Source organism: Nannobrachium achirus (assembly GCF_963921795.1).
Source record: "Nannobrachium achirus genome assembly, chromosome: 24".
In the NCBI taxonomy this organism is placed as follows: Eukaryota; Metazoa; Chordata; class Actinopteri; order Myctophiformes; family Myctophidae; genus Nannobrachium; species Nannobrachium achirus.
The window spans coordinates 1,571,611-1,596,879 of NC_137831.1; the positions used below are offsets into that span (position 1 = coordinate 1,571,611).

At 45.9% G+C, this 25,269-nt stretch overlaps 1 protein-coding gene across 1 annotated transcript in view; it reads left to right on the plus strand.

Moving 5' to 3' along the window:
- The window catches only part of LOC308280505 (formin-like protein 2), a gene marked incomplete at both ends in the record, with an annotated part of 62,390 nt that extends 38,017 nt beyond the window's left edge, over positions 1 to 24,373 (plus strand). The window contains 14 exons of the mRNA XM_080720795.1: positions 2,039 to 2,316; positions 6,334 to 6,437; positions 7,936 to 8,109; positions 8,843 to 8,967; positions 9,880 to 10,079; positions 10,685 to 10,919; positions 13,008 to 13,076; positions 14,905 to 14,985; positions 15,339 to 15,468; positions 17,651 to 17,814; positions 18,496 to 18,597; positions 20,685 to 20,786; positions 22,816 to 22,936; positions 24,285 to 24,373. Of these exons, the coding sequence (XP_080576921.1) occupies positions 2,039 to 2,316; positions 6,334 to 6,437; positions 7,936 to 8,109; positions 8,843 to 8,967; positions 9,880 to 10,079; positions 10,685 to 10,919; positions 13,008 to 13,076; positions 14,905 to 14,985; positions 15,339 to 15,468; positions 17,651 to 17,814; positions 18,496 to 18,597; positions 20,685 to 20,786; positions 22,816 to 22,936; positions 24,285 to 24,373 (1,974 nt within the window). The remainder of the gene's footprint in view (positions 1 to 2,038; positions 2,317 to 6,333; positions 6,438 to 7,935; positions 8,110 to 8,842; positions 8,968 to 9,879; positions 10,080 to 10,684; positions 10,920 to 13,007; positions 13,077 to 14,904; positions 14,986 to 15,338; positions 15,469 to 17,650; positions 17,815 to 18,495; positions 18,598 to 20,684; positions 20,787 to 22,815; positions 22,937 to 24,284) is intronic.
- Positions 24,374 to 25,269: the final 896 nt, after the last annotated feature.

Consider the following 25,269-nt stretch of genomic DNA (forward strand, 5'->3'; position numbering starts at 1 on the left):
ATCAGGGTCAGTAGAATGCAGATCTACACAACATCAGGGTCAGTAGAATGCAGATCTATACAACATCAGGGTCAGTAGAATGTAGATCTATACAACATCAGGGTCAGTAGAATGCAGATCTATACAACATCAGGGTCAGTAGAATGCAGATCTATAGAACATCAGGGTCAGTACAGATTCTACAGAACACAGAAAGTGGTGGAAAAAGTACTCAAATGTTTTAGGACGACTTTTTTGAGGACCAATTATAAGAAGATAGGTTGAAAAGTGGTGAAATCGTCCTTTAAAAGGCCACACCATGTTTTAAAAAAAAATATATCTTATATAAATATTGGTCCATAATAAGGTTTTACACAAGTTTTAGCCTAAACAACCACTCAGATATTGAAATGTCATATTCTGTCTGTTTCTAATTCCAAGTCATTTCAGAAGCAATACCAAAATGCCATTTGTTGGCAACGAGGCACTTTGGGCTTTGGGGCTAAAATTGAAACGATGCAGAGAAGATAAGCACATGGCACCATGCTAATCTTCTCTGTATCGTTCCAATTTAAGCACCACTTTACCCCGCCAAAAAAGTACCGCCCCCTTCTCGAGGGGGCCCAATAGGAAAGGAGCCCAAGGGTGACCTAGACTGAGGGCAGATTTCAAAAGAGTATCGTTCAGACACGCCCATTCAGAAAATCACTGAAATGAAAGGCAAGGCTTAGAGTTAATGAATTGTTATTTTGGGGGGCTGGAAGAGACACTGGGAAGACCAAACAACGGTGAAATTCATGGTGTAGACCCAAAGTATCAATATAGGCCTACTGCAATATAGAAATATTCTGATACAATCTTAAATCTGATACTTGTAAAAGTCTGGAATTCTAAATGCTAACTCCCAGGTCTCTATAACAGGATGGCTATGCTAGCGCTAACTGCTACGACTCTATAATAAACAGGATGGCTATGCTAGTGCTAACTCCCAGGTCTCTTTAACAGGATGGATATGCTAGCGCTAACTGCTACGACTCTATAATAAACAGGATGGCTATGCTAGTGCTAACTCCCAGGTCTCTATAACAGGATGGCTATGCTAGTGCTAACTGCTACGTCTCTATAATAAACAGGATGGCTATGCTAGTGCTAACTGCTACGTCTCTATAATAAACAGGATGGCTATGCTAGTGCTAACTGCTACGTCTCTATAATAAACAGGATGGCTATGCTAGTGCTAACTGCTACGTCTCTATAATAAACAGGATGGCTATGCTAGTGCTAACTGCTACGTCTCTATAATAACAGGATGGCTATGCTAGCGCTAACTGCTACGTCTCTATAACCAGGAAGACTCCCTAATCGGGAGATAAGCGACCGTAGGTCACATGTATACACAAAGAGTAGGGAGCAGTGTCCCCAAAAAATGTGGACAGATCCATGTTGATGACATGAGTGTAGACATACTGTGTACCGATTTGAGTGATTTTAGGGGCAAAATTGTAGGAGCAGTGTCCAAAAATGTGTTTTGCAAGAATCGGCCTCATGGTGGCGCTAGAGGGCCATGTGAGAAATGAGGGGTGGGGTCTCCGCGCCGCCGAGGCGGGCGAATAGGTACCGGCCGCGGCTCTCCCGGTCGCTCCTAGCCCAAGTTACGGCATTTTATGTGCGCTGCAGTGGCAGGGGGTCCTCCACTGGGGGCGTGACCACTTTTGCATCCGTTCTGGAGCACCAGGAGTCGGTGGTCCCCGGGAATTCCCCGTGAGCAGCCCCGTTGGAGTGGTCATTTGGTAATTTTTGCACATGTGCTAATTTTTTACACTTGGGGGTCCCCGAGGGAGCTGGGGGTCCCTGGAGCTGGGGGGGTCCTTGGAGGTTGTAGTTTGGCAGGTAAGGAGTGTGTGTGCAAAATGTGGCATGGATCGGGGCAACGGTTGCGGAGATATGAGCAGGGCAAAAGTGTGACGTGAGTCACGGAGGGACATTTTATTTACACCTGGGGGTCCCCCAGGGATTTGGGATGGCTATGCTAGTGCTAACTCCCAGGTCTCTCTAACAGGATGGCTATGCTAGCGCTAACTCCCAGGTGCACACGTTGCGTCGCATGGTGCGTGAGAAGGACCAGACCATCCGACGGCAGAGCCGTCTGGACCGACAGACGCAGGAAGCGGACAGACACGCACAGGAAGTGGCCGGGCAGGAAGTGACGCTGCAGCAGCCGCCGGGAAGCCCCGCCCCCCCGCAGCCCCAGAGGGGGGAGGGGGACGGGGGGGTCAGTGAGACGGCAGCATGTCTGTCTGCCTGTCCGTCACCCGCCCCTCCCCCGCTGTCACCAAGGTACTCACATTTTATACTTGAGTAAAAGTATCAATACTAGCAGATTAGCTTGTAGCAGATCTACAAGCTCACAATGCGTCGCGATGCGACGCATTGTGTGCTTGTAAATCGTCTATTTCAAAATAGCCTAGGTATAAAATAGGGCTAAAGTGAATTAATGTATGTTTTATAATATAATCATTTATACCAAAGTAACTAGTAACTAAAGTTTTCAAATAAATGCTAGTCTCTGTCTTTACAAACACATCCAGCGCCGGCGCCCCCTATAGGCAGACTACGCAGTCTGCGTAGAGCCCCCCGACCAAAAAGGCCCCCACCGCCCCCCTCCTCTCTGCAGAAAAGAACGTACTGCTGCATGGTTAATCATTTTCAAACCGAAATCGCGATGCGAAATCCCGCGATTAGCGAATCGCAAAGGCCAGGTTTCTCTGCGAAGTAGACTTCCCAAGCAATATGGAGACGTTTTAATTTTTGAAATCCCTTCATAATTGACTAAGGAATGATCAAATCAAACTGTGGTGACTTTCTTTGCTTCCGACTCGTTCCGAGCATCCACACCGTTGAAAGTGAAAGTGAATTTGGCACAGTGGCTGCTGAGCAGGACTCTGCCAGTGCAGGGGCGTAGCCAGGAATTACATTTTGGTAGGCGAAATGCCTACCAAGGGGTAGGCAAGGGGGCCTAGGGGTGCTGCAGGTGTTCCAGGTGTTTAAATAAGAAAATAACAAATCAAACATAGCAAAAATACGTTGCCTGTTGTTGTTGTTTTTTATTTATTCATTTATATATATTTTTTATTTATATATATATATTTCCATTATAAAATGGATTAAAAAATTATAAAAAATATTAGGCCTATTATTTTTCAAACAGCAAAAATACGTTGCCTGTTGTTGTCGTTTTGTATTTATTCATTTATTATATATATATATATATATATATATATATATATATATATATATATATTTCCATTATAAAATGGATTAAAAAATGATAAAAAATATTAGGCCTATTATTTTTTCGCGGGGGCTCGCTACGCTCGCGCCCGCAGGAAGGCCCCCTAGCAGAATCACGCTTAGGGCCCCCATGGGCCCAAAAACGGCTCTGAACACATCCTCCCTCCCCCTCCCCCTCCCCTCTATGACAGGCATCAAACAGGTCGTTGTCTTTGATGCTTTCATTGATAAGAGATCACTAACGAGCACTTGACACTTTTATGGCCCAATCAATTACCTCAGTGCACAACACCTTTGAAGTTCAAAGGGAGCAATTAAGAGCTCTGGCTGAGCTCCTCCTGACAAAACCCTCCCTCCAATGGATGAATGTCAACATAAACAGAACCAACATACAACCAGGGGGAGGAGTCTTCCTGCAAGGAAACACCCCAGCACTATGATAGAGTGACTGATGAAGGGAAATGACTGCTAAAAGATGTATATAAAATTATATATATATTAACACTTCTGCTGCCTTTGACAGTCCTCACCGTCATTTAACACAACTAGTGCCTCTTAATCTGAAGGTTGCTTGTTGCCTTGGTGTCGCGTTGTTTCCTCCGTCGGCCGCCGCTATTATTTTGAAGGGCTGGAAGGGGGTTGTTTTTGTTTTTTTGGATTATCACTTGACGGCAACGATTACGTCATCTAGTCACATGACAGTGTGGGCCCAGAAGAGGAACATGGCTGCGCCCCTGCCTTGTGTATTGTTTACATTAGATGTGGCTCAAAATGGCTCAGAATGTCCCTTTTGGAGTAAATGAAGTCTCTTTATGGGCCTCTCCATTGACTTAACATGGAGGAGCTTCACTTCGCGTGCACGCCCAACGTGCGTTTTAAACAATTCGCGGACATTACCGATGCGGCCGCGACCGGAGCGACATACTGTAAGTATTATTACATTTACTGTAAATACAGTAAGATTGACGGTGAGCGCTCTCAATGGCGTCGTGTAGTCACAGATTTGAATGACGGTGAGGATCGTCAACAGCAGCAGAACAGTTAAAGGGTTAATATCATGGTGTCATTGACAGCGCTCACCGTCAATCTTACTGTATTTACAGTAAAACTATTATTACTTACTATAAAGCGCTCCAGCCCACATCGGTAATGTCCGCGATTTGTTTACAACGCACGTTGGGCGTGCACGCGAAGTGAAGCCACTCCGTGGTAAATCCATTGAGAGGCCCATAAAGAGACTTCATTTACTTTTTAATCCCAAAGCTGGCATGTTTACAGCACACACTGTCACATGACACATGTCATGTGACTAGATGACGTAAACATTGAAGTCAAGTGATAATCCATCTGCGCAAAAACAACCCTGCCCGGCCCTTCAAAATAATAGCGGCGGCCTAGGGAGGACTCGGCGCGGCACCAAGCATCCCTTCAAAGTAAGAGGCAGCAGAAGTGTAAAAAATAGTGTTAAAGTTACTTGGTTTCTCTTTAATGAAATTAACTTTTATACTGTTTGGAATGATTGTTCTTGGTTTATTTATGATCCTAGATTAGTATTGCTATGCTTTTGATGTAATACTATGGATTAAGAGCATCTGAATTTCTTTCTTTCTTTATACTTTATTTATTCAGGGGAGCCCATTGAGAGCAAGCTCTCTTTTTCGAGGACACCCTGATCACAGCATATGACACAGTACAAGCAATGATAATACAATAGACAATCAAATCATGGTACATTGTTACAAATGCAAAAAACAAAATATATATATTAAGTGAAGCAAGAACAGACACTGTGTAGTGTGCCTTCCAGAAGCACTTTGAATGTCTCTATTGAGGCCAGCTGAACCAATTTCAGCGAATCCTGAAGTTTGTCCCATTTATATGGAGCATAAAACATGAAGGCAGTCTTTCCTTTCTCACTGTTCATAGGGGGGCAGGTAAATCGAACATGTGCCTGTGAACGAGTTGATTGACCTGTGACTTTTGGCTCTAAGAGCGAGGATAGGTACACAGGTAGCTTACCGCACAAGGCCTTGTAAATATATAAAATACAGTGTTTCTCTCTCCGAACTGTGAGAGATGACCAACCCACTTTTTCATATAACAAACAATGATGGGTAAGATAACCATCTCCAGTGATAAACCGCAGGGCACTGTGGTAGACAGCGTCAAGAGGCTTCAGTGTGGAAAGTGAGGCGTGCATGTACACCACATCACCATAATCAAACACAGACATTATGACAGACTGAACAATAGTCTTTCTATTAACCAGAGAAAAACAAGACCTATTCCTGTAGAGAAACCCAATTTGTCCTCTTAATTTTTTGTTTAAGTGCTCTACATGGATCTTAAATGAAAGCTTCTCATCTAGCCAAATACCCAGATATTTGTAAGATGTCACTCTTTCGATTTGTTCGCCTTTAAGCGTGAATATACCTATAGAGGCATTTACGTTAACAGATCTGGTAAATAACATACATTTAGTTTTGTTTGAATTTAGAACTAATTTAAGCCTAAATAGAGCCAGTTGGAACCTGTTGAAGGCAGTCTGCAGGTTTGCAGTGGCCACAATAGTCGGTCCAATACTGTACAGAATTGTGTCGTCCGCATAAAAATGGACATCACAGTGCAAGGAGGGACGCGCAATGTTATTCATATAAAGAGTGAATAAAAGGGGGCCTAAAATCGAACCCTGCGGAACACCTTTACTAATTACGAGAGAACTGGATTTTAAGCCATCCGCAACAACGGACTGTGTTCTCCCTGTTAAATAGTTTGAAAACCATCTGACTGAAGGGTCATCCAAGCCATAGGAGGATAGCCTCTGTATTAAGATAAGATGGTCAACGGTGTCAAAAGCTTTAGAGAGATCAATAAAAATGGCTGCACAGTGTTTGTGTTTGGTATGGTAAATGTATTGATTATGTAATGATGACTAATACTACTTATGTGATTGGCTGTGTGTCCTAGCCCTGAGACCCTGGCCTATCACAGCACAGAGACTCTGGCCTATCACAGCCCAGAGAATCTGGCCTATCACAGCCCAGAGAATCTGGCCTATCACAGCCCAGAGAATCTGGCCTATCACGGCATGGATCCGGGGATGGGCGGAGCTCAGGGCATGATGGCCCCGCCCCCGCCCCCTCCTCCCCCACCAATGCCAGGCACCGGTGAGTGACTGACAGGCGGCTTCACCCAATCACTGCTAAGCTCTGTTTAACCGTTTAACCAATGATTTAACCAGTGACAAATAGCAGATCTACAAGCTCACATATAATATATATATATATATTATATATATATATATATAGATATATATTATAAGCAGATCTACAAGCTCACAGCGCGTCACCGAGTCAAGCCCCCAGAACGGCTTGTAAACATTGAAGCGGCCGCCCTACTGGCCAAAGCTGGAATTTCAGGCGGGGTGAAACATACATGCACGAGCATAAGAGCGCGCCGCTGGGGTCTACAATAGGGTTCAATGGACGTCGACGTCGTTCTTGACGTCATTACGTCTCGGCGTCAAACATTTTGGTCTCTAGGTAGAGACCAATTTCCCCCAGAATGCACCTGGATTAGCTACATGCTTGCATGTAGCTATTGCTTCAAAACGCCACTGAGCACTTGCATTGAAATGATAGCTGGGGGTGGGGCTGGTCCGCTCTCTATTATATATACTAGCCCTCCCCCCGTGGTGTGAAGCAGACAGACTGTGATGTTGCTCTCTCTGGAACTGCCCCCCTCCCCCTCACTCCATCTCTGCTTGCAGGCAGTTGGGACTGGGAGTGCGCTTCTTGTTGATGCCCATTTGTGATGTAAATGGCATCACAGGACAGCCGCCTACAGGCCAAAATTTGGGAAAATGTTCTAAACATTTGGGGATTATGAGAAGTAGAGACACATCTGAAGGTGGAAAAGTAGATGGTCAGCAAGGCTCAGGCGTTATTGATTTTTGCATTATGTTTTTTAGACAATTGAACAACTGATGAACGTGGAGTTACAGATGGAGGGAGACACTGTTTTTGTGTAACCCATTTCAATTAGGTAGTGTGATACTCTATGCACCGAGTGCCGCGCTGTGAGCTTGTAGATCTGCTATTTTTGAAAAAGTCGTGAAAATGTGTGCAAATCTTTGAATATATGTATTTTCAAAGCAAATTTTTGTAACTAAAATGTTGCTTCTGGGTGGTCCCTGGAACTAGATATTTTGAGATGGGGGTCCGTGGCATATCAGTTTGGGGGTCCTTCACATGTAAAAGGTTTGAGAACCACTGACATAGTAGTCTCTCAAGAACAAACTAACTGAGCTCCAGTTAATTGAAAATACCTTTTCTTTGACGATGGCTGGCCAGATTGCTGACATAGAAACATAGGTTTTTCAGAAAAAAAACCTTTGAAGGATTCAAAAGACACTTATAGAATCGGGTCAAAATTCAAATTTTCACGATTAAAAAAAATAGCAGATCTACAAGCTCGCTCTGTGAGCTTGTATTAGTTAAAGCATAAAATAATGATACGCAATAATGTGTACCCGTTCTGAATGGGTTAATTGTCTTTCTAAATACATTGAAATATAACTATTTAATAAATAAGTGCCTCTCTCCCCTCCCCTCTCCTCTCCTCTCCTCTCCTCTCCTCTCCTCTCCTCTCCTCTCTCTCCCCCAGTGTCAAACGGTCTGTACGTAGCTCCGCCCCCTCCGCCCCCACCCCCTCCTCCCCCCTGTCGGACCAGTGAGTTAAGCTCCGCCTCCTCCATGCCCATGCCGCCGCCCCCACCGCCCGTGGCCCCTCCCCTTCCTGGCTGCGGGCCAACCGTCATCTTCAGCTCTGGACTGGCAGGTAGGAGAACCAATCACGAGCTGGCTTTCATTTTAACCCCTTCTATGTCAGGTATCCACCTGTTTCCACAAGACTTTACAGTAGCATTATCTGTGGGACACTTCCTGTTAACAGCAGACATACAAGCTCACGTCGCGTCGCAGATGCAACCGTTGTGAGCTTGTAGATCACACACGGCTGTGACACCGGAAATGCCGCTCGCCTTCTGTGCAATGCATAATGGGATGTTGGCAAGTTGTGGATATATATTTTTATCCAGGTCGGGTAGACCTTGCCAGCATTGAACGCCATGGAGTGTACCTTATTTTGAAGTCCCACGGAAGCCACCAGCGCCTCCGTGCTGTGTAAATTCACTCTGCTGTAACATCATCGAAATTGTTTTCTTTCACCAGAATTTTTATTTTTTGTTTTTACCGCAACCGTCCGTCGCATAGATACGATACGAAAAAATTAAAAGCGTTACCCGGCGATCGTCACAATCTGCAGTAGAATCTGAGGTAAATGCTTTTTCTGCATCCAGGCTCCGTTGAAGTGAACCTGGAAGTGAATATGCAGATGCCTACAACCCCCGTCCAATGCATGATGGGAAACTGAGTTCCTGCATGACTGCGGGCTTCATGAGATTTGCGACGTTTTTAACTCTCTCTCTCTCTCTCTCTAGTTCTCTCTCTCTCTCTCTCTCTCTCTGTGAAGATAAATAAAAGTGTTTAACGGTGTCTCTGTCTCCCCCTAGCGGTGAAGATCAAGAAGCCCATCCAGACTAAGTTCAGGATGCCAGTGTTTAACTGGGTTGCTCTGAAACCCAGCCAGATCAACGGGACCGTCTTCAACGATATCGATGACGAGAGGATACTGCAGGTACACACGCACGCACGCACGCACGCACGCAGGGGTGTCGCACCAAATTCTGGGCCCCGGGTACAAGGATTCACTGTGGGGCCCCTGTGCTTTAACTATTGAAACATAGCAGATATACAAGCTCAATGAAATAGATAAATCATACAAGAACAATGTAAATAGCTCAACAAAAGTACATTTTTTTTCCCAAATTCAATGCTAAATGCCACCTTTGCCACTTTCACTTTTAATTAGTCAACTATTAATTACACCTGAAAACATCTGTAATCAACTGCAATCGATTAATCAAGGGCTTAAATAGTTGCATCAGAAGTTTGTTGACTCTTTGACTGTGATTAGAGCAGTTAGAAACATGGCTATAAGTTAAAGGAATGGTCAAAAGTTCAGAGAAGAGATTATTGCTTTTTACAGAAAAGGAAAAGGTTATAAAACAATTGCAAAGACACTGAATGTTCCAAAAAGTACAGTTTTGAGCATAGTTCACAAGTTCTACATCAAAGGAACAGTGGTTACACTAATGAACACATTTGTCAGAGGGGGTTGAATAGTTTCGAGCATAACTGTAAAGAAAAGGCTTTCGGGGCTGAAATTAACGGAGTGGGTGTTCTAAAACGATTTAATAGTTAGGACTATTTTAAGATTTGTTTTATTAAAAAAGTTACATAGTATAGCTTTAACGCTGACATACCTTATGTGTGTGTGTGTGTGTGTGCGTGCGTGCGTGCGTGCGTGCGTGCGTGCGTGCGTGTGTGTGTGTGTGTGTGTCCGTGCGTGTGTGTGTGCGTGTGTGCGTGTGCGCATGTGCGCGTGTGTGTGTGTGTGTGTGTGTGTGTGTGTGTGTGTGTGTGTGTGTGTGTGTTTGTCCATGCCTGTGTGTGTGTGTGCATGCTTGCGTGTGGCCCCTCCCCCCAGGAGCTGGACGTGGATGAGTTTGAGGAGATGTTTAAGACCAAGGCCCAGGGCCCGGCGGTGGACGTGGCCCCCAAGCAGAGGGCCCCCCAGAGGGGCCCCAGCAGGGTGTCGCTCCTGGAGGCCAACCGGGCCAAGAACCTGGCCATCACACTGCGCAAGGCGGGCCAGGGGCCCGAGCTCATCTGCCGAGCCATACAGACGTAAGCATTCACACATTAAAACCCATTTAGGCCTAGAATTATTGAATGGTCGCACAGTCGCTCTGAATTAAGAATGTCTGCTAAATGCCTAGATTGTAAACTACTGAACTCATAAAATGCCACAGTCTGGTAGTAAATCATTATCATACATATCCTGAAGCTGGAGATGTAGGCCTACCGATATTCAGTGATTGGGTCTAATGATCAAAACGAGAACATTATGATGGTGTAGAAAATCTATAAAAAACTAAACATTTCCAGCCAGTAAGAGACAAGATGACCCCTGGCCACTTTCATTATCACGGAATACACCTTTAAATGATGACACTTTCCCAGCCGGCCACGTTAGCCGGTGATCTTTAGAATTACCGGCAAGTTAAACATTTTAACGGTCAATGGCTGACGAATACCGGCTAACGGAAACTCTGCCACAAGCTACGGTTTAATATAAAACCTTATCGATTTCTCTGGCTGAGAGAAATTAGAAAAAAAGGTTGTAACAGGTTCGGTTTTCCAGCTCCATCCCTAGTCATCGGTCAGTAGGACGTTCTCCTAGCTTCGACCTGCGTGCGGTGCGTAACCATGTTGTTTTTGTCGCCCCCTAGCTTCGACCTGCGGGCGGTGCGCGTGGACTTCGTGGAGTGCCTGATGCGCTTCCTCCCCACGGAGGGCGAGGTGAAGCTGTTGCGTCAGTACGAGAAGGACCGCAAACCCCTGGAGGCTCTGAGCGACGAGGACCGATTCATGCTGGTCTTCAGCAGGATCGACCGCCTCACCCAACGCATGTCCATCTGCACCTTCATGGGGAACTTCACTGATAACATCCATATGTTGACCCCGGTAGGAAACACTACATGTCCCATAATGCAACATGTCCATATGTACCTTCATGGGGAACTTCACTGATAACATCCATATGTTAACACCGGTAGGAACTACATGTCCCATAATGCAACATGTCTATATGTACCTTCATGGGAAACTTCACTGATAACATCCACATGTTAACACCGGTAGGAACTACATGTCCCATAATGCAACATGTCTATATGTACCTTCATGGGGAACTTCACCGATAACATCCATATGTTAACACCGGTAACTACATGTCCCATAATGCAACATGTCTATATGTACCTTCATGGGGAACTTCACCGATAACATCCATATGTTGACCCCGGTAGGAACTACATGTCCCATAATGCAACATGAGCATATGCACCTTCATGGGGAACTTCACTGATAACATCCATATGTTGACCCCGATAACTACATGTCCCATAATGCAACATGAGCATATGCACCTTCATGGGGAACTTCACTGATAACATCCATATGTTGACCCCGGTAGGAAACACTACATGTCCCATAATGCAACATGTCTATATGTACCTTCATGGGAAACTTCACCGATAACATCCACATGTTAACCCCGGTAAGAAACTACATGTCCCATAATGCAACATGAGCATATGCACCTTCATGGGAAACTTCACTGATAACATCCACATGTTAACCCCGGTAAGAAACTACATGTCCCATAATGCAACATGTCCATATGTACCTTCATGGGAAACTTCACTGATAACATCCACATGTTAACACCGGTAGGAACTACATGTCCCATAATGCAACATGTCCATCTGTACCTTCATGGGAAACTTCACTGATAACATCCACATGTTAACACCGGTAGGAAACACTACATGTCCCATAATGCAACATGTCCATATGTACCTTCATGGGAAACTTCACTGATAACATCCACATGTTAACCCCGGTAGGAACTACATGTCCCATAATGCAACATGTCCATATGTACCTTCATGGGAAACTTCACTGATAACATCCACATGTTAACCCCGGTAAGAAACTACATGTCCCATAATGCAACATGTCCATATGTACCTTCATGGGAAACTTCACTGATAACATCCACATGTTAACCCCGGTAAGAAACTACATGTCCCATAATGCAACATGTCCATCTGTACCTTCATGGGAAACTTCACCGATAACATCCATGTGTTAACCCCGGTAGGAAACACTACATATCCCATGATGCAACTTCACTGATAACATCCATGTGTTAACCCCGGTAGGAAACACTACATATCCCATGATGCAACTTCACTGATAACATCCATGTGTTAACCCCGGTAGGAAACACTACATATCCCATGATGCAACTTCACTGATAACATCCACATGCTGACCCCCACAGATATAAAAAGCTAGATGCCTCCTTCGGCTAGGGGGCGTATGCATTTAGCAACTAAGGGAATCTTCATCACTTCCGTCTTCATTGCTTCCGTGTGCGTCACACATAGGGAAGTTCACAGGCCAATCAGAGGCAGGTGGGGGCGTGTCTTTACGCACGCAGCCTGTGAGAACAGCTGAGCCGCGCAACATCGGAACTGGCTCTGTTGAATTGGATTGTGGTCCTTGGATAAGTCCTGGAAAAGTCGCGCTGTGATTGGCCAGTAGTCACTTTGACTGACAGCGTTCCCTTAGTTTTTTCAGGAAGTCCGGACAAGAACTTTTGCACATCGCTCCAATTAACTGCAGAGGCGAACGAGGCATCTAGCTTTTTATATCTGTGCTGACCCCGGTAAGCAGGGGTGTCACACCACATTCTGGGCCCTGGGTACAAGGATTCCCTCTGGGCCCCCCATGAATGTTCTTCTGAGGGGGAGGGGGTTTAACACATTTAGACTGGGAACGCATTATTATTTTGTGCTTTAACTATTGAAAAATAGCAGATCTGCAAGCTGAGCTTGTAGATCGTGTTTAGCAAGAACACTAAATTCCACCAGAATCCCATACAGAAAACCAGCCTGTAAGATAAGACCCAGAGACAGACGGACAGACAGACAGATTTATGGACAACATTCATGACCCCACACTGCGTTGGTTCTGTTTCCATAGCAACTGCACGCCATCATCGCTGCTTCGGTGTCCATCAAGTCCTCCCAGAAACTCAAGAAGATACTGGAGGTGAGTACTTCCTGTTGCACTGAGACTAGTTCCTGTCTACTTCCTGTTGGACTGAGACTACTTCCTGTGTACTTCCTGTGTATCATCTGGGGAGTGATATGACTACTACTGTGTAATTGAGACCATCTGGACGTGTACACTTTTGTACGGTCTATGGGTTTGTTGCTCTGACATCATGCTCTGGTTTGTTTGATTGATTGATTGAAGACTTTATTAGAAGTTTGCATAGGAAAAGGTACAGTTTCATGACTAGGGTTGCCAACTCCCAGAGACTCAAATAAGGGACACCTTCTGGCCGCCGCGAAGGCGAGCGGCCGGAAAGAAATTGGTGTTTTGAGGGGGGTCAAAACCCCTGAAATGCATAGAAAACTGCATTTTGGCACAGACACTCAGACAGACTACGGTATAACACACAATAAATTACAAACACAACAGGTCTTACATCTGCATCAGGCTACATCTGCATCAGGTTACACTTACTCATACATACCATAATCATAAGGAAATTAAATGCTTCAACCACACACCAGATATATCTAGCCAATAATAAACCCATGGCTTGCCATGTAGACCTACATTTTCCCGGCCAATACGGGACGGTTGGCAACCCTATTCATGACGGTACAGTTCACTGGTACAAGGTCAACTAAAAGGAGATCCTTGAAGAGACTAAGCTTATTTCCACAGGAAACCATTGAAGTATCTCATATAACATTGAATGACAGACGGATAGAACACAGTACTATGCAGTAGATATAGTAAAACTAGACCAGGTCAACCTGGTTGTGCCAGACCCCCTGTCTGTCATCATCATTTATGACATCATGCCTTTTGTAGGCATGTCATCATCATGTCATCATCATATATACCCTTTATATAGAAAACCCGGACAGACATTTGCTTATGTAGGCCTACCCATTTCATGGGTCTGGCAAAAATAAAATAAACAGTGCAAAAAATATACAGTAGGTAAATACAAAGAAGGGTCAGGGGAGGCTGGGCTAGGTTTGTTATTGCCAGTTGTGAATGGCTGCCGCCTGTAAGTGGTTTTTCAGGGCGATTTTAAAGGATGCTAGGGAACCACACTCCTTTAAGGCCTTCGGTAGGGCGTTCCACATTTTGGTTGTATAGCAGAAGACGAGTTTGACTTTTTGTTTGAGTTGGCTTCACTGTGATGTCACACTAACAGAATCCCTTTTATGCCCATATATGGAGCTCCCTGATGTCATCAATATTAAGCCCATATCTAACAGGACTTCATATGGGAATGCCCATATATGGAGGCCAAATCGTCCACATACCACACAAACAGAATCCATATATGGCCAAGACAGCCCATATCCGTGTGGCTGCTTCTACAGACAGGGATCTCCATGTATGGGCATAAAAGGGATTGTATGTATGATGTCAGATGTTATAGATGTCACAGGAATTTCACATAACCAATAACTGAGTAAGCATGTTTGGGCTCTCACAGCATATCTCCATATACAATACATGGATCTCTATTATGGGTAACAGAGGTCTCCATATATGGGTAACTGGTCCAATATACATCACTGGCCAGATGGCCAAGACATGGTGCGACCTCACCCTGGTCACTTGTCACCCTGAGGTGTCTTACTAGTTAGTAATAGTACTTATAATGTACTGTGTAATTTGTGTAATAATAATTGTGTTAGTACTCATGTTGTGTTGTGTCATCAGTAGTATAATAAGTGTGTTAGTACTCATGTTGTGTTGTGTCATCAGTAGTATAATAAGTGTGTTAGTACTCATGTTGTGTTGAGTGTAGTATGATAGTGTGTTGTGTTGTGTGTTCTTCCAGATCATCCTGGCCTTGGGTAATTACATGAACAGCAGCAGGAGAGGAGCTGTGTACGGGTTCAAACTGCAGAGCTTAGATCTGGTAACGCACACACGCACGCACGCACGCACGCACGCACGCACGCACGCACGCACGCACGCACGCACGCACGCACGCGCACAAATGCACAAATGCAAAAGCTGGTCTGCATAGAGATTACATTGAATTACAAATCTGATTAATAGCTCCTCCTGCAAGCTCATAACGCGTTGTGCTGCAAGGCGTTGTGAGCTTGGAGGTCGTCTATTTTCAGTGCTCAATACCACACTGAACTATTTAAGCATAATCAAGTCAATACTGTAGATGTGGCGTAACGGCATGTATGTGTGTGTGTGTGTGTGTGTGTGTGTGTGTGTGTGTGTGCGTGTGCGTGTGCGTGTGCGTGTGTGTATCAGTTACTAGACACCAAGTCCACAGACAGGAAGCAGACGTTGCTTCATTACATCAGCAACGTGGTCAGAGAGAAATACCCTGCGGTGGCGCTCTTCTACAACGAGCTGCACTATGTGGAGAAAGCTGCTGCAGGTACGATTAAAGGGTGTTTCTCTTCTACAACGAGCTGCACTATGTGGAGAAAGCTGCTGCAGGTACGATTAAAGGGTGTTTCCCTTCTACATGTGTTCTAGAGGACATCAACAGTGTGTCCAGTGTCTCTAGAGCAGTGGTTCTCAACCTGTGGGTCTGGACCATAGAGTTATAATAAGAATAGAGAGGACACCAGATATCCCCGCCCGTCCACTTGCATTGAGTTGCTCACCCAGCGCATGAGGCGTTTTCACCCCTCCTTCCGCGTAGTAAAACCGTGACGTAGTGGGGCCACTGTGACGCATTTTTTTTTCCGTCATAATTTGTGTCCATGGACGCGCTGGGGCTCCAATTCATGAACAAGCTCTTCCGGTATGAACGCGCGTCAATACAAAGAAGCCTATGCGCGTTCATGTGGTAAGTGGCCCCAACTGCAGTACCTCAAAACGGCCACCATGTCCATTTGGTTTCAGGGCGCCCCCAGGGTTCTGGGGGCCTGGTCTAGATTGGTCAAATTATTTTGGGGGGTCCCCAGATGATTAACTTAATGTGCAACATTGTTTTCTCACTCAACAGTAAACAACCAACATAAAGTTTAAGTGTAAGGGTATCTGCACATTTCTAAAGTGACAATTTAATCTACATGCTCACACCACCTCGCAACGTGAGGTGTTGTGAGCATGTAGCTCTGCTTTTTTCACAATGTACAGGACATTAATTAATTATGTACAGGGTAGGAAAAACAAGGGGGTGGGGCTAAGGTAAGGGGGGGGGGGGTGCTCACTTCTGGCCTGTGTATGGGAGAAGTGATAACTACCTCCTTCTCTGGCCTCCTGAAAGGTGAGTTTTCACCTGTCTATGGGAGAAGTGATAACTACCTCCTTCTCTGGTCTCCTGAAAGGTGAGTTTTCACCTGTCTATGGAGAAGTGATAACTACCTCCTTCTCTGGCCTCCTGAAAGGTGAGTTTTCACCTGTCTATGGGAGAAGTGATAACTACCTCCTTCTCTGGCCTCCTGAAAGGTGAGTTTTCACCTGTCTATGGGAGAAGTGATAACTACCTCCTTCTCTGGCCAGGAAGGTGAGTTTTCACCTGTCTATGGAGAAGTGATAACTACCTCCTTCTCTGGCCAGGAAGGTGAGTTTTCAGGGCAGTTTTGTAGGATGCCAGCGAGCTACATGTTTTAAGGGAGGTAGTCAAGGAATTCCACACCTGGGTGGCAGTGATGTAGAAGGAGAATTCACCCATATTAGTCTTATGGGTTTGTGTTATCAGATCATTGTGTTGCTCCCTCTGGTGTTGTGGCTGTGGGTGTTGCTGACCTTTTGGAGATGTTTGGTCAGATCAGCGGGTACTGAGGGGATGGAGGGCAGATTTTATTGACTACTTGTTTGCGACCGTCAGGTTGCAGTTACTATCAAAACCTCCACCGGCTGTCCCTCCGTCAGTCCGTCCGTCCGTCTGTCAGTCAGTCACGTCACACGTCACACTTTTGCCCTACTAGTACTAATATCTCCGCCACCGTTGCCCCCATCCATGCCAAACTTTGCTAACACAGTGGCACATGCTCTGGGACCACCTCCATCAAATGCCCTAACTCGGGCTAGGAGCGACCGGGAGAGCCGAGGCCGGTACCCACGTGTCCGCCTTGGCGGCGCGGAGACAGCCGTGCGTAGCGCCACCTAGCGGTGGACCCCCGCCACTGCAGCCCACTAAAAAGGCTGTAACTTCAACAGCACTTACAGGCCTCTTTGTGTATACAAGTGACCTGACGGTTGCTTATCTCCCGATTGGGGATCAAGTCTTACTGGTGTCCACTGTCTTCTAGAGAACATTAACAGGGTCTCTCCGTGTCCACAGTGTCTCTAGAGAACATTAACAGTGTCTCTCCGTGTCCACAGTGTCTCTAGAGAACATTAACAGTGTCTCTCCATGTCCACAGTGTATCTAGAGTACATTAACAGTGTCTCTCTCTCCACAGTGTCTCTAGAGAACATTAACAGTGTCTCTCCGTGTCCACAGTGTCTCTAGAGAACATTAACAGTGTCTCTCCGTGTCCACAGTGTCTCTAGAGAACATTAACAGTGTCTCTCCATGTCCACAGTGTATCTAGAGTACATTAACAGTGTCTCTCTCTCCACAGTGTCTCTAGAGAACATTAACAGTGTCTCTCTCTCCACAGTGTCTCTAGAGAACGTTCAGAGTGATGTGAAGGAGTTGCAGCGCGGCATGGAGCTGACCTGGAGGGAGTTCAGCATGCATGGACACAACGCTACGCTGAAGGACTTTATCAGCAAGCATGAGACCAGACTCACCAAACTACAGGAGGACGCCACTATAGCACAGGTACATGCACGCACACACACACACACACACACACACACTGGACGCAACCATAGCACAGGTACATGCACGCACACGCACACACACACACACACACACACACACTACAGGAGGATGCAACTATAGCACAGGTACATGCACGGACACACACACACACACACACTACAGGAGGATGCAACTATAGCACAGGTACATGCACGCACACACACACACACACTGGACACAACTATAGCACAGGTACATGCACACACACACACACACACACACACACACACACACACACACACACACACACACACACACACACACACACACACACACACACACACACACACACTACAGGAGGACGCAACCATAGCACAGGTACATGCACGCACACACACACTGCAAGACGCAACCATAGCACAGGTACATGCACGCACACACACACACTGCAAGAATGATACCAGACTGACCAAACTGCACAGGTAACATGCACGCACGTGAACGTGCACACGCGCACACACACACACACACACACAACACAAACTTGTATCACAATGCAATGCCTTTGCGTGACACTGTATTATGAGTTAATTATGAGAAGAAATTAATCATCCGATGTGATGTGTGTGTGTGTGTGTGTGTGTGTGTGTGTGTGTGTGTGTGTGTGTGTGTGTGTGTGTGTGTGTGTGTGCGTTGCAGGATGCCTTTGATGACGTGGTGAAGTTTTACGGAGAGTCGTCCAAGACCACGCCCCCTTCTGTCTTCTTCCCCGTGTTCGTACGCTTCATCAAAGCCTACAGAGTGAGACCTACTGTTATTATTATTGTAGTTGTTGTTGTTGTTGTTGTTGTTGTTGTTATGTGTTATCAAAGCGAGTGAGACCTACAGTTCTCTCATACTAAAGCTCCGTACAGACCGTCGAATTAGCGAAGCGCCGCGAATAAGCAAACCAAAAAGGCGAAGTATTCGCGATTCGCCTTTTTCCATACGCACCAAAAAGCGACTCGAATATGCGTATAATATTCGCTTAATTCGCCTAAAAAACGACTCGAGGGGGTGATATCCTGTAGCCACAGGAGAAAGGAGAAGAAAGGAGAAGAGAGGAGAACGGACGGGGAAACAAATAAAACAATGGAAACTACATCCTCAAGTGATGATGACCTGGCCGTGGTTGTTAGTCTATTACATAATACAAAGAACAGAAGACAACACACGGTCACCGTTCCCCCTCCCCTCAGCTCTGGGGGCAGAGTAGACACCGTTCCCCCTCCCCTCAGCTCTGGGGGCAGAGTAGACCAGTAGACAGACTCTATTGCACAGACAGGCAGCAGCAGTAGCAGTGTAAAGTAACTAAAAGTACATTTACTTGAGTAGTCTGTACTTGTTTGTAGGTATTTGTACTTGAGTCCAATTCCCAGTACTTTCCTTCTAATCCATTAATTTCGGATCCTATTGTATTTAATACCCAGCGATTTATTTTAAAACATCTTTTTGCAGATATAAAGTAGCCTACAATAACAAACACATGCTTTTACCAGTAAGACATTCCAGTACTTTTTCCAAGCAGCCACAAAGACGAGAGACACGGAAAAGGAGAAACAGCGTTCCCCTCGGCCTCAATGCAAAGGGAAGGTCCCTCGACCCTGCTCTCTCTCTCTCTAACCCTAACCCTCAATGCAAAGGGAAGGTCCCTCGACCCTGCTCTCTCTCTCTCTAACCCTAACCCTCAATGCAAAGGGAAGGTCCCTCGACCCTGCTCTCTCTCTCTCTCTTTAATGCCTAGGATAGAGTGAGCTTGCTTTGTTACAGAGAGAGAGAGAGGAGTTCACCAGCAAATGTTCGCTAATTTCGACACAAGGGCGAATACAAAACAGACACTTTTTTGAAATTCACGTTTGGTGTGGATGCTTCCATTGACTTAAAGGGTTTTAAACAAAAAGCGAATTTTACGCTAATTCGCTATTCTCCAATTCGCCGGCAGCGTGTACGGACCTTAACCCTGATCCAGAGTGTTAGTGAGGTCTCACTAACACTCTGCCAGGAGGCTGGCTAAAAGACTAGAGCAGGATGTCTCAGCCCCTACGAGGGCTCAACTTCAGTCAGAATAAACTAAACTAAACTACACTACTCACCAAACCAAAGGTAGTTTTGCGTTGTTGAAAGTCTGTTGTCCACGGTGGTGAGCCCCTCAGCACCCCATGCACCCACTCTGTAAAATACGCTTTTTGAGCAGAAAATAAATCATGTTCACCAGACTTTAAGGACAAGGAAATTCTTGTTTTACTACACAGTGCCCCCTAACGATTATGGTCAATGTTAATTGCGACTATCAAAACCTCCACCGGCCCTGCTAAGTGTCTCCATGGTAAACAGAGGTTTAAAGGCTAACCATGCTAATGCTAACTCCTCCATGGTAAACAGAGTGCAGACGAGGAGAACCAGCAGAGGAGGCGTCAGGAGCAGATGCTAGTAAACAGAGTGCTAACCATGCTAATCCTAACTCCTCCACTGTAAACAGAGTGCTAACCATGCTAATCCTAACTCCTCCACTGTAAACAGAGTGCTAACCATGCTAATCCTAACTCCTCCACTGTAAACAGAGTGCTAACCATGCTAATCCTAACTCCTCCACTGTAAACAGAGTGCTAACCATGCTAATCCTAACTCCTCCACTGTAAACAGAGTGCTAACCATGCTAATCCTAACTCCTCCACTGTAAACAGAGTGCTAACCATGCTAATCCTAACTCCTCCACTGTAAACAGAGTGCTAACCATGCTAATCCTAACTCCTCCACTGTAAACAGAGTGCTAACCATGCTAATCCTAACTCCCTCCACTGTAAACAGAGTGCTAACCATGCTAATCCTAACTCCTCCACTGTAAACAGAGTGCAGACGAGGACAACCAGACCAGGAAGCGTCAGGAGCAGATGCTGCAGGATAAGCTGGACCAGGAGGAGCAGCAGCAGCAGCAGCAGGAGGAGACCAAGGTATCACCGTCACGTGACGTCACTGACTGTACTGCACACTCAGTGGTGTAAAGCAGGGCTTTTCAGTGGGTGACGGGGCACCCTGGGGTGCCGTGACGGCAGTCCTGGGGTGCCGCGAGATCATTTGATAATAAGCCCTGTTCACTGGCCGCCCACTCGGCAAAATTCTCAGCAAATTCCTGGTGCTGACGTCAGCTTTGAAGGGTAACACAGAAATTGCTGGACTTAAAGCCAACGAATCATTATTTCGAAGGGTAAAGTAAATTATAACGCTTTGTGCCTTTTACTATCTTGTGTTCTTGATCATACTAGCCGTATTTTATACTGTACTATTTGGAAATTGAGTTAAATTAGTGATTTCTGTGTTAACTCTATGGGCTTTTAGCAGGGTTTACCCTTCAAAACGTGACGTCAGCACCAGGAAGTTGCTGAGTGGGCGGGGCATGAATAGGGCTTATATTTGGAATTTATTTGGACACTTGAAGAAATCTTTAGTATCATTTTAAAGCTGTACTGTGGAAGCTGCTCAACTAGTGGTCAGTAGCGGTATTGCTTTTTTCGGCCAGAGTCGCGGCTGCCGCGAGCACCTCCGCCTCGCCGATACGCATCCGTAGAGCCGTCTCCTGTCATTTTTTTTTTCAGGCAGAAACCTCTGTTGCACTAAACTAGTGAAAACAGCCGATCTACAAGCACACAACGCCTCGCATGCTGTTTTCACTAGTTTAGTACATTTTATAGATGATAAATACAAAAGGAAAGGTTCTGGAGATACAAGGTTTCCACCCAACAACGACGATATGCTATAAATAGCCTATACGGTGCTGGGAGTGAAAATTATAATATAGGGGTGCCTCGGATTAAAAATAAATACATATTTATAGGGTGCCCTGAGACAAAAAAGTTTGGGAACCCCTGCTGTACACTGTATGCTCAATGGTGTAGAGTAACTCAATACATTTAGTTAGCTGTTGCGGGAGTCTCCCGGAAATCAGCGTCTCCTCCCGGACACCCACGACAGGCACTAAACCTCCCAGAAATCCCGGCCTCTCCCGCACATGCCTGCCATATCCGGCTGGATCCGGTCGAAAAAACGGATCTTCAACCCGCGATTCTGATTCGTCGTCGAACTGTCAATCTGACAAACGAATGATTGTAATTCGCTGTGGGAGATGTGGGCGTCTAAAAGTGACCAACCACTGGTGCGGGTTCTCTTCTCGAGAGTCGAGACTCAAGCGCGAGAATATAATCAGCTCGTAACAGTAAACAGACAGGTTTTTGACAGGTCTTGCTTAATATGAATAAAATAAGTGTACATTACAGCTGTTGGTTCTTTTTCGCTGGACAAGCTGCGTCAGCCTGTGTCTCACTGTGACATAACTTTCTCCCAAATAGGAAAGAAAGATGATCATTCTATAAATGAACCTGATTATATTAAGCCTAAATGGTTCCGCCGCCGTGCAGAACTGTTTTTAAACGTAGAAAAATGAGTAAAATCCGGGAAAAAAAATATACATTTTTTGCGCTCCCGGAAATGCTGATCGCCAACTTGGGATGTCTGCTTAAGTGTCTTGCTCAAGGTCACGTTGACACCCGCAACCTCCCCATTCCCAGATGGGACGTTAGGACAGATGGACTCATGTACATGATTACAATAATATTCATGTGTCTGTCTGTCTCTCTCTCTCTCTCTCTCTCTCTCTCTGTGTCTCTCTGTCGCTCTATGTCTCTCTCTCTCTCTCTCTCTCTCTCTCTCTCTCTCTCTCTCTCTCTCTCTCTCTCTCTGTGTCTCTATGTCTCTCTCTCTCTCTCTCTGTGTGTCTCTATGTCTCTCTCTCTCTGTGTCTCTATGTCTCTCTCTCTCTCTCTCTCTCTCTCTCTCTCTCTCTCTCTGTGTCTCTATGTCTCTCTCTCTCTCTCTCTCTCTCTCTCTCTCTCTGTGTCTCTATGTCTCTCTCTCTCTCTCTCTCTCTCTCTCTCTCTCTCTCCCTCTCTCTCTCTCTCTCTCTCTCTCTCTATGTCTCTCTGCCAGTCTCCCCTGAAGGGGCGTCGCCAGCAGCAGGAGCTGATCACAGAGCTGAGGAGACGACAGGGTAAAGACCAGAGACATGTTTATGAAGGAAAGGACGGAGCCCTGGAGGACATCATTACTGGTACACACACACTGTTATCACCATGTCCATACCTTCACCGATCCACCCTGTAACCTACACACACACACACACACACACACACACACACACACACACACACACACACACACACACACACACACACACACACACACACACACACACACACACACACACACACACACACACACACAGGGTAAAGACCAGAGACATGTTTATGAAGGGAAGGACGGAGCCCTGGAGGACATCATTACTGGTACACACACACACACACACACACACACACACACACACACACACACACACACACACACACACACACACACACACACACACACACACACACACACACACACACACACACACACACACACACACACACACACACAAACAGGGTAAAGACCAGAGACATGTTTATGAAGGGAAGGACGGAGCCCTGGAGGACATTATTACTGGTACACACACACACACACACACACACACACACACACACACACACACACACACACACACACACACACACACACACACACACACACACACACAGGGTAAAGACCAGAGACATGTTTATGAAGGGAAGGACGGAGCACTGGAGGACATCATTACTGACACACACACACACACACCACACACACACACACACACACACACACACACACACACCACACACACACACACACACACACACACACACACACACACACACACACACACACACACACACAGGGTAAAGACCAGAGACATGTTTATGAAGGGAAGGACGGAGCCCTGGAGGACATTATTACTGGTACACACACACACACACACACACACACACACACACACACACACACACACACACACACACACACACACACACACACAGGGTAAAGACCAGAGACATGTTTATGAAGGAAAGGACGCACTGGAGGACATCATTACTGGTACACACACACACACACACACACACACACACACACACACACACACACACACACACACACACACACAACACACACACACACACACACACACACACACACACACACACACACACACGCACACACACAGCATAAAAAGACAAAGTCGATCATTTGTCATAGATATTGTTTTATTTTACCACAGCTGATGATGTGGCGTGATGTCATACAATAAACAAACAAGCCCTATATACTGATGCGGAGATATGAGCAGGGCAAAGGTGTGACGTGTGACGTGTGACCGACCGACCGACGGACGGACGGCCGGTGGAGGTTTTTCATAGTAAACTGCTCCCTGACGGTCGCAATTATTATTGTGGTTTTTATTTAGTTCAGTTAACAAAAATGTTATAGTTAGTTATACTGTGTTGAGTAATGCTGTTCCTGATTGGTCGTTCTCCTGTCCGTAGTCCTGAAGACCGTCCCCTTCACGGCGCGTTCGGCCAAACGCAGCTCCCGCTTCTTCTGTGAGCCCGCCCACTCTGAGGAGCACTACTGATTGGTTCTCCTATGAGCCCGCCCACTCTGAGGAGCACTACTGATTGGTTCTCCTATGAGCCCGCCCACTCTGAGGAGCACTACTGATTGGTTCTCCTATGAGCCCGCCCACTCTGAGGAGCACTACTGATTGGTTCTCCTATGAGCCCGCCCACTCTGAGGAGCACTACTGATTGGTTCTCCTATGAGCCCGCCCACTCTGACGAGCACTACTGATTGGTTCTCCTATGAGCCCGCCCACTCTGACGACCACTACTGATTGGTTCTCCTATGAGCCCGCCCACTCTGACGAGCACTACTGATTGGTTCTCCTATGAGCCCGCCCACTCTGACGACCTCTACTGATTGGTTTCTCCTATGAGCCCGCCCACTCTGACGAGCACTACTGATTGGTTCTCCTATGAGCCCAGCCCACTCTGACGAGCACTACTGATTGGTTCTCCTATGAGCCCACCCACTCTGACGACCTCTACTGATTGGTTCTCCTGTGAGCCCGCCCACTCTGACGACCTCTACTGATTGACTTTCTTTCCTCTGGCTTGCCACACCCACTTCTAGCCACGGGACCAATGAGCACTTTGGACATCTCTGATTGGCGATATGAAGCGATGACATCATGTTTTTTTTTTTTTTTTCTACTGAGATGTAAACATTTTTCATCCATTTAACTTTTTACATTTTTTAATAATATCAATAATATAATTGTTGACCAAATTAGCCACACCCCCTGGGAACCAACAGCCAATCAGAACAGCGCACAACAGTCATAATGTTTACACGACGACAACGCTCCCTGCGGAAAATAAATCAATCAATCAATCAATAAATAAATAAATACAATAAAATTGTAACAAAAGTGACATCAAATGCAGTAGTGTTCATGCCTGGCCTAAACGA